The 16,034-nt window shown below is 42.3% G+C and overlaps 1 protein-coding gene across 7 annotated transcripts in view; it reads left to right on the top strand.

The window, feature by feature from the left end:
• Window positions 1-1,712: 1,712 nt before the first annotated feature.
• Window positions 1,713-16,034, top strand: part of CFAP251 (cilia and flagella associated protein 251) — a 60,603-nt gene continuing 46,281 nt past the window's right edge. For 5 of the 7 annotated variants that reach the window (XR_012125841.1, XM_073223570.1, XM_073223571.1 and 2 more), the window contains exons 1-5: window positions 1,737-1,893; window positions 2,795-3,384; window positions 4,037-4,429; window positions 8,968-9,108; window positions 9,967-10,076. Coding sequence is in view for 5 of the 7 variants with exons in the window: in XM_073223570.1 (XP_073079671.1) it covers window positions 2,815-3,384; window positions 4,037-4,429; window positions 8,968-9,108; window positions 9,967-10,076 (1,214 nt within the window). In the remaining 2 variants the exon portion in view is untranslated. Of the gene's footprint in view, window positions 1,894-2,794; window positions 3,385-4,036; window positions 4,430-8,967; window positions 9,109-9,966; window positions 10,077-16,034 lie in introns of all 7 variants that reach the window. The other 2 variants (XM_073223569.1, XR_012125842.1) reach the window with 2 other exon arrangements.

The raw sequence follows: 16,034 nt of genomic DNA, 5'->3' as shown, positions 1-16,034 counted from the left end.
CTGGATTGTGGGCAGGTGGGCAGGAGTTATTCTGGCAGGTGCTGATAAAACTATTCTTTCAGTAATTTTTTCCCTCCAAATAAATAGTTTTACAGTGCTGAAATGACAATGTTATCACTCCAGATGAATTTCTTATGAACCTCTCAAACCAAGCTCAGATGGGAGTTAGAATATCTTTATAGAAAACTGGGCAGAACAAACCAACAGTTGTGCTGAAGTCAAGATTTAACCAACCCCTCAAGAATGTCAGCCTTCAGTGAATGGGGTTTCCAAACATGCAGGCTGCACCACCATCTGCATTTGTACTGCAGCATTGCTGCTCGGGATACAGAAGTTACATCCTCAGCAGTTGGACCTGCAGGGCCAAGGGGGAGTCAGGCTCCCCAGGTAGCCCAGAGTGATTTTGGCTTCCTCTTCTGATATCTACCAGTGGGCAGCAAGGTCTCCTCACTTCTGGAATAAAAGAACCAGAAGTTAGCTTCTAATTTGGCTTTTTATAATTGAGCTTCCTGGCCATGCTCTCAGATGAGCACTGTTTTATAAGCTGGTAAGGTGTGCTTGATGTTGCTGAAATATGTGTGGATCTGACTTCTTGAAAATGCTGATTCCTTTCTCCTTTTATTTTCTTTCTTTAATAGGGTAAAATGGGTTTCAGTGGTTCCTAGTGACTGTTTTTTACCTTCTGTCTCTCTTCACCATATCACAGTATTTATTTCCAAAGTTCCTGCAGATCCCTTTCTGTTTCAGAGGAGGTCTGGCACATTATGCTGAGGCATGCCTGTGTTCCTCAGGACTGGATTTTCTTGGGTTGGATACACATACCAGCTTGCCCTGACAGTTGTCAGTGTTGGGGTATGCTTCCAGCCATGGGTCCTCAAGATCAGCTGGCTGACTTCCGGCAAACTACCCTAGCCCTGCATCCACCATGTATTATCCCTGTAGCCACAGACATGCTGTTTACCATTGTTTGCTGCTTAAATTGTTTTCTAACTCCCAGGTGTATTTCAATCACTTTTATAATCCTAGACTATAATAAATGGCTTGTATCATCCAGTTTGTTTATTTGAGATGTATACATATTAATCAGCTAGCATTGGGGCACGTGAGTGGGGAAGATGGAGAATCATTTACATTCTCCTCAAATGAAAGCAGCAAAGTTTTTTGCAACAATGCCTTTGACTGGTTCCCTGCAGGCTTCGCCCAAGAAACCTCAGGGTGGGCCACTTGTGCGCCTTCTTGAGAGTCTAGCAGAGAGTAACTTTAAGTGGAATGATCCTAAGAAATTGAACCAAACTGGTTTTGCAGAACCGTTTTGTGATAAGAACAGAAGGATAATGTAACTTATGAAATACTTAATCCCAGCTAGCTAAAAGTCTTTACACAGCTAGTGCCTCGGTGAGACGGTGTGCAAGACAGCCATGTGCTGCATTCATGAACCCCGGAAATTTAGTTTGCTTTTGGCAGAGAATTTTTTCAAACTTACTATATTTATTCACTTAATCTTGTCAAGTCCAGAAAGTCAAAACTGCTAGTATTGGTGGTGCAGCTTCTGAATGGATGACACCATGGGAAAAAGTGGAGAGAACAAGGAGGCAAGACCCAGGAAAACCAACTTCTCCGCCCGAGTCGCCGAGGCGCTTCTTCCCTGGACTGCAGGGGGCGTCCCGACCCCGCTCGCGGCCGCGTCCTGGGCACGTGACCGCCGTTAAGCGCTCTTGCTTTACGGCTCGCCGCCCGCAGCTGCGGCGGTTACCACGGGATGAGGCTTGGGTGGCAACCGTAACTAGGGAGCAGGTGACGGAGAAAGCTGCGGCGGCTGGAGGCCCGGCGGGAGGTGGGGGGTGCAGGCGGCGGGACAACCCCGGCCTCTGAGGACCAGAGAGGGCGCACGCCGTGAGTCGGGGGCGGGGAACTCTCACCCCACCCCGGCTGGGCCTGGGCGGCCTCGGGGAGCCCGGAGCTGAGGGAGGGCCGGGCCTGGGCGTGGCGCCCCGCAGGCCCACACACCTGCTGCCCTTTTCTCGACCCCCTAACTGTGGCCTACTGGCAGTTTGTCGGTCGGAGCGGGTTCTGTGCTGAGGGCTCTCGGCTTGCAATCATAGTTGTAATTTTTTAGGAATACTGCTGAGGAACTGAGCGTCAGAGAGGGCTGCTTCCAACTGTGTGATCTTGCCTAAGTCGTTCAGTCTCAGTCTCAAACTCTTTTTAAGCTTGTTGTAGGAACAAATGAGAGAATAAGTTTTAAACTTTCTAAGCAATTGCTATTATTTCTCAAGCACTCTGTGCTGTAACTGTGTTGAGCATTTTACTTACATCATCTCATCTAATCTTCACACAGTCCAGAGTTGAGGGTTATCATTTTTATTATGCCTGTGAGCAAATCTAGACCCTGAGGGGTAAGGTGACTTGCCCAAGTTCTCAGAGCAAGTGAGTGGTGGGGCAGGGATTCAATGCTAGGAGAGGCTAAAGCCCACACTTTTAACCACTAGCCACACTGCTTCTTCCCTTATTCATATTATTATAATAGTTGCTAATGTCTGGGTTATCATTTTGCTCCCTGTAGGAATATGTATGTATTTAAAATGAGAGAGTTCTAAAGTTAGGAAAACAAGAGACCCCAAGATCAACATTTTTAATATGTGGGACAGGTTTTCCTGGGAAAAGGGCATTCTTTTTATTCCCGTGGAAAGGAGCCAGAGCTGGTATTGCACATTCCATCAGTAGGCTAGTGCTCTAGGAGATCAAAATGGGAAACAGAGGGTGCTGCTAATTATCATGGTCAAAATTTCTCTAGAGAAAACTCCAAAGAGAAGAATGTCAGATGCAGAGGAAAACCCACTAGAAGAAACAGAAGATGGAGAAACAGAAATGGAAGAAGAGAAAAATCCAGATTATAAAGAGGCAAAAAACATGCAACAGGAATCAAAAGAAGATGACACATTAGCATGGAGAGAGTCTCAGGAGGAGGGGGAAGAGTGGGAAGGAGAAGTCAGGGATGGGGTGGAGGAAGAGGAAGGAGAAGTGGAGAAAGAGCAGGAAGAAGGGGTGGAGAGGGAGGAGGAGGAAAGAGAGGTGGAGAAAGAGGAGGAGGCAGAGGAGGAGGAGGAGGAGGGGGAGGGGGAGAAAAGGGAGATGGAGAAAGGGGAGAAGGGGCAGAAAGAGGAAGAAGGGGAGGTGGAGGAAGAGAGGGAAGCAGATGTGGAAGAGGAAGAGGAGACTGTCCGAGGAGAAATGGAAGAAAAGCCTGGAGCCCCACAGGAGGTGGTGGCTGCAGGAATACAGGAAGAAACCACAACAGAACCCCAAGAAATAACCAAGTCCATGATCAGTTTGGAGAGACTTACGCTGACTGATTCCCAGGCAGTGTTGTCAGGAACTATCCCAGTGAGTAATATTTATTTCAAAATCAGTAATTGAATAGTTCTATACACCAGGCTGTGGGGATATAAAACCAAATACTATATAATGCATTCTCTTAAGGAGCTCTAGGGGTGTAAGGAGGCAGACCCATAATAGAACATTATAAAGCAATATGTTATGTGTAGTGATTTAGAGATACATAGGAGATTAAAAAAAAAAGGGATGACTTAAGTCAGCTTGGAGGATGATCAGGGAAAGCTTCCTGGAGGAGGTGTATGCTAGACCTGACTTACTTAAAGGGCTTAGCTGGAGTGTGCTTATCTTAGAATAGAGTTAGTGTGAGGAAGCAACGTAGGCTTCCCACAGACTCTGTAGAACTCAGCTCTGGTCCAAGGAGCAGTGATTCTCTGTGACTAACTATCTTTTGGAGACCACCAGTGCCACTTAGAAGAGTGACTTTGATGTTGTAGGTCTGCTAGTAGGCCAAGAATTAACCTGGCACACTCATCATTCATGTTATTTAAGTACAAAATACCCCAGCCTCCATTTAAAAATACTTCATAATTCCAATGTGAGGCTGACAAACTGGCTGATTAGGAATAGAGAGGGAAATAAATTAGGAAATGTAGCAGCACGTGCTGTTTTTGGAATTATAATTTTTTATTTCTTTTTTAAGAAATCCCACAGTGATGGCAAGTTGAAGCACTCATTACCATCTAAACTTTCAGGAACACATGAGCTTGCAAGAGACCTGAGCTCACAATTAGCATTTCTTGATTTGGATCAATCCAGTTCTGAGGAACCACAGATTAGTTGCTCTCAAAGGCAGTCCTCAGGTGAGGTTGGAGGGAAAACCAACCAGTTGTCCCAACACGAATTGGGACAAGAAAGGAGAGACTCAGACTCAGAAAAGGGAGAAAGGAGACAAGAAAAAAGAATATCATACTTAATTGAGGAGAAAGAAGAAATATTCCAGCCCAAAGCAGGGATCCCAGAGGACTCACTGGTGTCCACCAGCACTGAGGACATTTTGTTTCAAAAGGATGACAGTGCCAACGTGTATCCCTTGGTAAGTGTAACATGCCTTTTAATTTCCCCCAGAGCTTTGAGAGTATTGTGAAACAGGGGAGTTTTATGTATATGGGGAAAAAAAACACAACTAGAAAGATCCTTTTTTAAACTACTAAGAGACTTGTGTCTTTTATTGTCCAGTTCAGAGCTCTGGCTGGACATGTGTGACGCAGCATGGACATGACTGCTGCATCTAGGTTCAACAGTGTTGCTCAGCAGGCAGGAGGTCCCAAACATGGTTTTCCTGTTGCATGGGGTGCTGCTTTTTTTGGGAGACTCCACCTCAATCTCTCCCCCTCCTCCTTTCTCCTCTCCTCTCTCACATTGTTATATTCTCCTCTTTCCACCAACTCCTTCCCTTTACCCCCTCTCCTCACTTCTTCTGCCTTACTGTCCTGACACCTTTACAAACTCCTAAAACTGTTCCAGGCTTCTAAAACTCCATTCCAAGATGGATCAGAAAGTGAAAGGTAGGCAAAAGTGAAAGTCACTGTGAAAAATACTAGGTAGTCGAAAGGAACCTGTCCTTGCTGCCTCTGACAGTGCTCCAGGAGGCACCATCTGTGACGAGTAAGAATATGATCACTTGCCAAGAGAGGGAAGAGGAGGGCTTTTTTCCTTCTTCCATCTGCTACTTTCCAAAAATTGTTTCCTAGGATTCTTTTTTTTTCTTTTTCGTTGCAGATTCGTGCCTTTGGAAGATTTATGAGTGAGTGTATATAAAATACCTAATGTTGTTCCTAACACACAGTGAGCAGTTAGACAAGTGTTAACAACTACATGATGATGATGGTGGCGATGATGATGACAAAATGCCTAGTGGGAGTCGCAGGCACTAAGACAGCTTAGGCCTACTTTGAGCAGCAGCATTAAAGTTTAAAGCTGGCAACTGCTCAGTCTGAAAGAAAGAATAATTGAGTCTTAGAAGACTTTTGTCTTGTTGAGCCAGCAAAGTAGAAAGCAGGTTAACATCACTTATGAGAGCAAGTGGTCTTTGTGTCCAGGCCCCAGCTGTCCGGACTTGACAAAAGCCACTGCCCAGGTTTGGGTCTCCTGCTAGCCTTGGGCTCACCTCAGAACCAAAATGTCCTAGGCCATCTCCCTTTGTAGATTTGTTTAGTTCTTTGGGCACATCCTCCTCTTTCTTTCCCCTTTCTTTTCACCTTTGTTGTTGGTTTTTTGCTAAAATTAATGATGCTCTTCATAAAAAAAATTCAGCAAAAGCAAAGATTGCTCTTCTTGTACACACTCCCACCCCAATCCCCTTTCTCTGAGTGGCTGCTGTTACAGTTTGGCATAACTGTGTATCTTCCAGAGTTTTTCCTGTGCATAACAAACATGTTATCTGTGTGCAAACATGTTATGTATGTGCACACGACATACATTTAGTTTTAGGGTATTTTTTTGCCAGTGAGATATTCTGCATTTCTGCAAAATGTTTTTCCACTTAATACATCTCAGAGGATTTTTTATATCAGTGCATGTAGATCCCCTTCCTTATTTTAAATTCACCTGTTTCCCTATTGATGGCCATTTACGTTGCTTCCAATTTCTGGCTGTCACCAATGATACTTCAAGTGAGTGTGCTCCTCCAGCAATCCCTGTGCATGCAGCACCCTCCTTTTCCTCTGGGATGTCCTGCCTTATTCCAAAGGCCTCTAATAACTCACAGTGCTCATGGTAAATAGGCATACCATAGATATCATCTCCAGCCAAGAAACAAGGTATCACGCATTTATGAGAGGGAATCCTATGACGATCAAATTCAGCAAAATTGGGTTTTGACAATAAAGTTTTGTTTCCAAGATCACCATATTTAAAAAAAAGATTGATGCAAGAGGTGGCTATCTCTATGATCATTCACTATGAATGTTAAATCTGGCACAAAATACAATATTGATACTATGAGACTTCAGTTAACGTGAAGCCTCTTGAGTAAGGACGTTCTGTGACAACCCAGTAAATTCAGCCTGGTTTTGATGTCAGAAAGGTTGTTTTACCTCGAGTCAGGAGTCTAGTTAGGAATATTTTCTTTTCATAACTAGTTAGTTAAATGGTAAAGTAAATTTCTGAGATAAATAAATGTTATTTAGGATTAGCAGGTTTCAAAGAGAACAATCTCATTGAAGAAGCTGGTTTTTAAGAGCCAGCTAATTATTAAATAGTTCTGTTCCTCGAAGTTGCAGCTTGAGACAGTTATGATTCTGTAATTCTATCACTCACACCCACACAATAAGAGACCTAAATATAAATATAAATTACAGGGAATGAGCAGATGGAAATAGGAGAGAATGGGGAGTGAAGAGTGTAGGAGAGAGAAATGGGCCACATTGCCCACGCTGTCCATCTCGGGAGAGATACAGGGCACATCCATTTAACCTTGGAAGTGTCGGTCAGAGATAAGAAAGGAAACAGCAGATTTCATTTTTTATACTCCAATATAACTCACTGATTTTTAGTAACTAATCAGTTAGTCATCTCTTTAAACACTCTACCTCTACTACCTTCAATTAATTGGCCTTAGTGAATTTCTTAAATGAACTTTATTTTTTTGAGCAGTTTTAGCTTTATAGAAAAACTGAGTGAAAAGTACAGTTCCTGTATACTCCCTTGTGCCTCTTCCACCCCTAGTTTCCCCTTCTTTTAAATACGTTGTATTAGTATAGTACACTTGTTATAATTGATGCATCAATATTGATATGTTATTATTAACAGGTCTGTTGTTTCCCTTTGAGTTCACTCATATTGTAGTCTCTGGGACTTGACAAATATGTGAAACCATGTATCTACCAGCGTGGCATCACACAGCATCATCTCACTGCCCTAAGAATCCTGTGCCCCACTCCCCAGTCATCCCTAACTCTAACCCTACCTACTCCCCCAGGCCCTGGCAAGCCCTGATTTTTCTTATTGTCTGCATGGTGTTGCCCTCCCAGAATGTCACGTGGTTGGAATCATACAGTATGTAGCCTTTTCTTGCTGACTTCTTTCACTTAGTGATGTGCATTTAAGGTTCCTCTATGTCTTTTCATGGCTTGCCTGCTCACTTCTTCTTAATTGTTGAGTATTATTCCATTGTGTGAATGGACCACAGTTTATCTGTAATTTTTAAAAAGACCTTGAACACAAAAATGTACATAAATAAATTGCACTTCATAAATTTTTTATTTTGGATTTATTCTGGCAATATGGAATTTTGTCTTTCTATACTTCATCCTTCCAAGGAAAATGGCATGTAAGGACCAGATACCTCTGCTCAATAATTGCCTGTCTTACTAAGTTTCTTAGTGACTTTATTATAACTTGTCCATGCTATGGACTTGCATGAAGTAAACTGAATTTCACATTACGTGCTCACTGTGTGTCTGGTCTTGAGCTAGGTCTAGGTTCTGGGAAGTGAGAGAATAGGAGGTTGTTTCTCTTTACGGTTGAAAACTTTCTTTTTTAATAGAGTTATAATTTACATATTGTAAAATTCACATTTTTAATTGTAAAAAACATATAAAGTAGAATTTTCCATCTTAACCATTTATAATTGTAGACATCAGCAGTGTTAGGTACATTCACACTTCTGTGCAACCAGTCCCCAGAACTCATCTTGCAAAACCAAAACTCTCTAACCATTAAGTGACCCCAGCCCCGGGCCCCCACCCACCACTCTACTGTCTGTCTCTATGAATTTGACTCCTCTAGGTACCTCATGTACTTGGAGTCATACAGTATTTGCCTTTTTGTGACTGTGTTTCACTTACCTAATGTCATCAAAGTTCATCCATCTTGCAATGTGTGGCAGAATCTCCTTCCTTTTAAAGGCTGAATAATATTCACCTTGCGTTTATCCATTCATCTGTTGATGGATGCTTGGGTTGTCTCTACCTTTTGGCTACTGTCATATATGCTGCTGTGAACACAGGTGCACAAATATCTCTCTGAGACCCTGCTTTCAATTCTTTTCAGGATATGCCCAGAAGTGTAATTGCTGGGTCATTTTCAACTTTCAGGACCTTCCGTACTGTGTTACGTAGCAGCTCCACCATTTTGCATTCCTATCCAGAGCACACAAGGGTTCCAGTTTCTCCACATCCTCATAAAATTCACCCTTTAAAGTGTACAATTCATTGTTGTTGTTTTTTACAGTCACAAGGTTGTGCAACCATCACCACTGTCTAATTCCAGACCATCTTTCATCACCCCAGAAAGAGCTCCATACCCACCACCAGTCACTCATTCCACCTCCCCCAGCTCCCAGCAACCACTAAACTACTCTCTGTCTCTACAGATCTGCCCATTCTGGACTTTTCATACAGGTGGATCATACTCTATTGGCCTTTGTGTCTGGCTTATTTCACTTAGCATCATGTTTTCAAGGTCATTCACATCATAGCATGTGTTGAGGACTTTGTCTTAAAGTGATTTCTCTTTACTGGACTGGTGATGCGAAATGCTTCTCCACAAAGGACTCCTGCCAGGAGTGCCTGGCCTCACAGCTCTGGGCTTGGCACACTGATGTTTCCTGGTTTCACCTTTGTCTTCCAGACCCAAACTTGGTCATTCGGGTGGAACAGTTCTCTTCCTGTTTACTATATTGGAGACAAAAACCAAAGAGTTCTTCTGTATGTCTGTGCTCACACTGCAGTCATCTACAATGTTTTCAAGAATAATCAGCATCATCTTCAGGTATGTGGATTTTTCTTACTACAAGCAGAAGAGATTGTTTTTAACTTGCATATAGCATGTTGTCATTTATTTTAAGGGCTGACCTCATTATACCACTATCATGTTTTCCTACCTCTTTCTGAACTATGGCAAATCCTGTCTTTAGAAACACATTTTATTGTTCATTGTCTCTCTGATTCTAATCAGAATCAATCTACAAACAGAAGTTGATTTTCATTTTATAGTAACAAGAATTAAAAACACCTGTATTTTTTACACATTCTTATAAAAATGTGGCCATAGAATGTGGGGAGACACATAGGGCGTTAGCAGGGATTCAGATTCATTAACACTTGGTTTCAAAGGGCTTTGATCCTCATAATCATGATGAGAAGTGAGTGTTAATATCCCCATTTTACAGAAAAAGAAACTGAGTCTTGGAGTGATATAACTGACTTGCCCAAAACTGCACTAGCTAATGGTGAAGTTGGGTGTTACATGTAGGTCCCTGACTTGAAATTACCAAGTAGGTCAGTTGTCCTTTTCAGTGACCTGATGTGATCCCTGTTTTAGGGAGGTGAGGCAGCAGGGAGGTTCAAGGGGAACAGTGGTGGGGGACAACCCTGAAATTTATTCTCAGCCCTGGTTTAGAGTTGGGTACATGCCTAGACCCCTAGGAAGCTACTGTTCTTGCAGAGGGTGTAGCTTATCCTTCAGATGTTCTGAAGGAGAGAAAGTGGGAAAACCACTGGCTCTGGAGAAACACCAGGGAAGGCTGTCAGGAGGATTTTCAGCCTGATGAGCCTGGAAGAGGAGTTCAGTTCTCTCTTGGGGGCCCAGCCACATCCTTGATGTAGCATTTTCTCTTCATTTCTGCAGGGCCACCCTAATGTGATCTCCTGCCTCTGCGTCAGCGAAGATAGGCGATGGATTGCCACTGCCGACAAAGGGCCCAGCTGCCTGATAATTATCTGGGACTCTTTCACAGGGTAGGTTTGGCGCAGTCACTTTTTTCCCCCTAATTTTTATGGAATGTCTGCCCTTGCAACCAGCAAAAAATGAGCAGTGCAGTTCTAGGGTGCAGACGCCAGTGATGCAGGGTGAGGGTTGAGGTTACCAGGGAAGGCTGGTTGTCTTGTTGCCTTGAGGCCTGATGGAGTGACATTACCTTGATGAATTTCCCCTTTACAATTGTTTGCTATTTAAGCCTAGAAACTGGGTTCTCAGTGTCCCAGAGCAGAGTGGGCTGAGGGAGGCTAACTCACACTAACCCAGCTTGGAGACCCAGAGAAGTTACGTGACTTCCTTCTGCAAAAAAAACAAGAGGCTAATCATACCTACTGTTTTGATTTCCTTGGGGTGCTATAAGAAATTATTATAAGCTGGGTGGCTTAAAAATAACAGGAATTTGTTCTCTCACAGTTCACAAGACCAGAAGTCTGAAATCAGGGTGTCTGCAGGGTTGGCTCCTTCTGTGGTTCTGGTGGCCATCTGTCCCACACTCCTCTCCTAGCTTCTGTGGGCTGCCGGCCGTCCTTGGTAGCTAGTAGACTAATCACTCCAGTCTCTGCTTTCATCTGCCCGTGGCATTTTCCTCATCTGCCTTTCTGTGTCTTTTCTTCTGTAAGAACACCAGTCATTGAATTTAGGGTCCACCCTAATCCAGTCTGATTGCATCTTAACTAACTACATCTGCAAAGACCCTATTTCCATATAAGGTCACATTCTCAGGTTCTGAGTGGACATGAGTTTTGAGGGGGCACAATTCAACCCATAACACAACCTTACAGGATTATTCTGAAGACAGTAGAGAACAGTACCTGGCCCATGATAGAGCTCACAGATGAGTTTTCTTTCTTAACTCCAGGTCCTAGAGGCAGAGAGTGGTGCTAGATTCATGGGCAAGGCCCTGGTTGGGTGTGTAAGAGTGTAGGGCTGTGGGGTTGGATGTGTCCAAGTGGGCAAGAATAGGAAGAAGTTACATTCAATGTTCTTGAGTGTTCTGAAAGTTACGTTGAATGTTCTAGGACACAGGAACTGTTCCCCCCCAGGTGACCGGAGACCTCCATAGGCCATGTTACCTGGTCCTCATCTTACCTGACCTCAGTGGCATTTGGTACCCTCTCTTCTCTTGGCTTCTCGGCTACCATGTCCCCCTGGTTTCTCATCCTGCTTGCTGTCTGTTCCTTCTCAGGCTCTACTCAGGCTCAGTTTCCTCTGGCCATTCCTTAACTGTGGCCTGAGATGATGAGGATGCTGTTGGTATTGTTCTCCAGCCAGGACCAGATCTAGGACGTGAGAGCACAACCATCTCAGGGTTTCCTCTATTTACTGATGAGGAAACTGCTGGAGGACATTCTCCCACATGCCCCATGGCATCTCCTGCTAAAATGTCCACAGTCCTGAGGCATCTACCTCCCAAAGGACTTCTGACCCCGTCCCTACAGCCCTGCCCACCTCTGCAGCCTGGGCTCTCATAGCAGCCCCCTGCCTGGTCTCCCGGGGACTCTCCCTGTGGATTCACTCTTCAACCCAGCCTCTGTGACATTGATTATTTTTATTGTAATAAAACATATAACATAAAACTGTCCACTTTAACTGTTTAAAAATGTATAATTCAGTGGCATTAATTACATTCACAATGTTGTGCAGCCATCACCATTATTTCTAGAACATTTTCATCGCCCCCAAAAGAAATTCTGTACTGATGAGCTCCCCATTCCCCCTCCCCTAGCCCCTGGTAGCCTCTGATCTGCTTTTTGTCTCTATGGATTTGCCCATTCTGAACATTTTGTGTCAGTGGAATCCCATAATATGTGGCTTTTTGTGGTGGCTTCTATCACTCAGTCATGTTTTTAAAGTTCTCCCGTGTTGTAGTGTGTGTCTGTCAGTGCTTCACTCCTTTTTATGGTTTTTAAGATTCATTGCACAGATGTAGTGATTTTGCTTATCCATTCATCTGTTGATTTTTTAAAAATTGTCTTAATACATTTTAATTCAAAGCAAAGCTTAAGTCTCCTTTTACTACCATTCCAGTCCTAGTCTTCTTCCTAGAGGCAGTCTGTTGGGTATGTTTCCTTTTAGAACATTTGCTGTTGTTTTAACTACACATATATGGATATCATCATGTATTATCATGTGGTTTTTCTCCACAGCATTTTGAGTGTGATCATTTCCCAAACGCCAAATCTGATTGAATTGCTCCCCTGCTTGCCACCCTTCAGAGGCCGCTCCTTGCCAACGCAGCCTGTGTCACAGGGAATACACACCTCACAGCATAGCTGTACCAACGGTTACCCCAGAAAGTGAAATTCCCCATCTGCATGCCTAGCAGTCATCTGTAGCTGTTACATGCTTTCAGATACAAGGAACGGGACGTTCTGCTTACACATGGTGGAAGGTTATTATCTCCTGCAATGGGAAGTCCAAAGCCTGCAAGAGTGGGTCCCTCAGTGTGTCTCTGCTCTAAAGCTGTTGCTGATAGTCCTTCTCCACAAGCAGAGCTGGCCCCTTACAAAGTGTTTATTCTTTGCTGTTTTCTTGTCTATAAAGCTGTTTCTCCCAATAGACGGAGGGTGACTCTCATAGTGATTTCTTTTTAAGTTATATAGTAAAGCTTATTTGAAATTAACAATTCAAATGACATGTCAATATGAGTTTCATGACCTCACAAATGATGACATTAAGACACAGAAAAAGTTAGTTGGTTTTGGAATAAATATTCACTTTATTAAAGTGATAAATTAAAAACTGTAATTCTAAGCTTTTCGTTCAACTTATAAATCTTACTCTATAAATCTAGCATATTTTTGCAGTTGCCTTAAAAGGGATTTGATTAATGTTTGGTCCCACTTACAAATTTGATTATTAACTCCTTTTAAACATTTAAGCTGCATTTAGAAATTGAATATATTTGCTATCATGTTTAAGTTCATTAGTAGCCTGATTAACAAATCTTTCACCTGTACTTAATTCTTGCAAATCTAATAAATTAGACATAAATGTGGCAAATCTTCAATTCTCTTAAGTGTTCTAATATTGTTTATAAACCTAATACAATTTGAATTTAAAATCACAAGTCTAAATCATTATGTACTTTAGATTAGAATCACAAATCTAATCTGTTAGAGACTCTGATATGTTAAATTCTCTTAAACATCAGCCATTCCTAAAAAAAGAACAAATTCTCTGATCACAAATGTGTTAATAGCGCAAATTTGACTGGCTTCATCTTCTCTATTTTTAATTCTAAATATTCCCAGGGATAAGTTATGTTTTCAAATTAAGGATATCATTATGTCATTCCCAGCAATTTTACGACTGCCTTCCAAGTGAATTTCTGGGGCTATTTTTCAGTGGGATTAAGTTTCTCAAGTGACAGAGATCAGACAGGCCCTCGGCTAGTACACAGACTTGGTTCCAGCCAATTAGGACACTGATGGGACATACTGTAACAAGGGCTTCATAAAAAGAGGGAGCTCATAGCCCACAGTTCCTAAGTTTCCTGTCACCTGCTTGCACAACCATTCTTCACTTCCAGTGGAAGTCAGGGGCCCTCAAAGTTACAGCTCACTTCTCTCTTTGCTTCCATTGTTTCCTGTATTTCTTTGACTCTCTTAGATATTTAACTATCATCTAATTAAGTTCTGCATTGTCAAGGCTTTGTCTGCATCTTAACAGTTCTAAAGTCTTGCCGGTGACCCAGTCTGGAACTGTGTAAGTCAAACAGTGAAAGTCCCTCCTCAACCAAACCTCACCTCCAGAATCACCATTCTTCAATTTGGAGACTATTCCTCCAGACTTTTCTTTGTACACAAAGACACACACACATACAATCCAGGCGATGCTGTATGAACTGTTTCGCAATTTGCTTTTTTCACAAAATTTTATCACTTTCCCAAGTCTACCTCCTTCTTTTTGAAAGTAGCATAGTGTTTCATTATATGATTGTGTCATAATGTTTAACAATGTCTATATTAATGGATATTTATGTTTCTAGATTTTTTGCCAATAGCAGTGCCACGATGAATGTGAATTTACATTCTCTCTCTTTACTTTTGCTATTGTTCCTCTAGGAAAAAGTTGTAAAGTGAAATTGTTGGGCCATAGGGTATGTACATTTAAAATTTTGATAGATACAGCTAAATTACTGTCTGGAAAGCTTGTGCTTACTTATATTCCCACTTATGTAGGAGAGCTCTTGTTTCCCTGGGAGCAGGGATATTGGTCTAGGCATCTTTTTATTCTTCATGCCTGGCACAGTGCCTAGCCCAGAATTAGCACTCAGTAATGAATGAGAGACTAGAGTTCATGTGGAGACCAAATAGCACATATACGTGATACCCTGAGTTAGTTGTTTTTTTTTAAAGAATTGAGGTAAAATTCACATAACATAAAATGAACCACTTTAAAATGAACGACTCAGTGGCATTTAGTCCATTCACAATGGTGTACAACCACCACCTCTATCTAGTACCAAAACACTTTCATCCCCCAAAGGAAACCCCACACCCATCAGCAGTCACTCCCCATTCCCCTGCCCCCATGAAAAACACTCATCTGCTTTCTGACTCCATGGATTTCTGTATTCTGCACATTTCCTATAAATGTAACCATACAATACGTGGTCTTTGGTGTCTGGCTTCTTTCACTTAGCATGATGTTTTCAAGGTTCATCCATGTACAACATGGTAGCATGTGTCCATGCTTCACTGCTTTTTATGGCTGAGTAATATTCCATTGTGTGCACAGACCACATTTTGTTTCTCCGTAGTTGTTACGTTTTTTTTGTTATTTTATTTTATTTTTATTTATTTATTTTTTGGTATCATTAATATAAACATACATGAACAACATTGTGGTTACTAGATTCCTCCCATTATCGAGTTCCCACCACATACCCCATTACAGTCACTGTCCATCAGCGTAGTAAGATGCTGTAGAATCACTACTTGTCTTATCTGTGCTATACTGCCTTCCCCGTGTGCCCCCTTACATTATGTGTTCTAATCATAATGCCCCCTTTCCCCCTTATCCCTCCCTTCCAACCCATCCTCCCCAGTCCCTTTCCCTTTGGTAACTGTTTATCCATTCTTGGGTTCTGTGAGTCTGCTGCTGTTTTGTTCCTTCAGTTTTTTCTTTGTTCTTTTTCTAAATTTTATTTTGTTATCATTAATCTACAATTACATGAAGAACATTATGTTTACTAGGCTCCCCCTTTCACCAAGTCCCCCCCACATACCCCTTCACAGTCACTGTCCATCTGCGTAGTAAGATGCTGTAAAATCACTACTTGTCTTCTCTGTGTTGCACAGCCCTCCCTGTGCCCCCCACGCACTATACATGCTAATTGTAATGCCCTCTTTTTCCCCACCCTTATCTCTCCCTTCCCACCTATGCTCCCCAGTCCCTTTCCCTTTGGTAACTATTAGTCCATTCTTGGGTTCTGTGATTCTGCTGCTGTTTTGTTCCTTCAGTTTTCCTTTGTTCTTATACTCCACATATGAGTGAAATCATTTGCTACTTGTCTTTCTCTGCCTGGCTTATTTCACTGAGCATAATAGCCTCTAGCTCCATTCATGTTGTTGTGAATGGCAGGATCTGTTTTTTTCTTATGACTGAGTAATATTCCATTGTGTATATGTACCACGTCTTCTTTACCCGTTCATCTACTGATGGACACTTAGGTTGCTTCCATTTCTTGGCTATTGTAAATAATGCTGCAATAAACATAGGGGTACATATGTCTTTTTCAAACTGGGCTGCTGCATTCTTAGGGTAAATTCCTAGGAGTGGAATTCTTGGGTCAAATAGTATTTCTATTTTGAGTTTTTTGAGGAACCTCCATACTGCTTTCCACATGGTTGAACTAATTTACATTCCCACCAGCAGTGTAGTAGGGTTCCCCTTTCTCCACATCCTCACCAACATTTGTTGTTGTTTGTCTT

This window comes from Manis javanica, chromosome 15, assembly GCF_040802235.1.
Source record: "Manis javanica isolate MJ-LG chromosome 15, MJ_LKY, whole genome shotgun sequence".
Classification (NCBI taxonomy): domain Eukaryota; kingdom Metazoa; phylum Chordata; class Mammalia; order Pholidota; family Manidae; genus Manis; species Manis javanica.
This window is presented reverse-complemented; position numbering and strand designations above follow the sequence as displayed.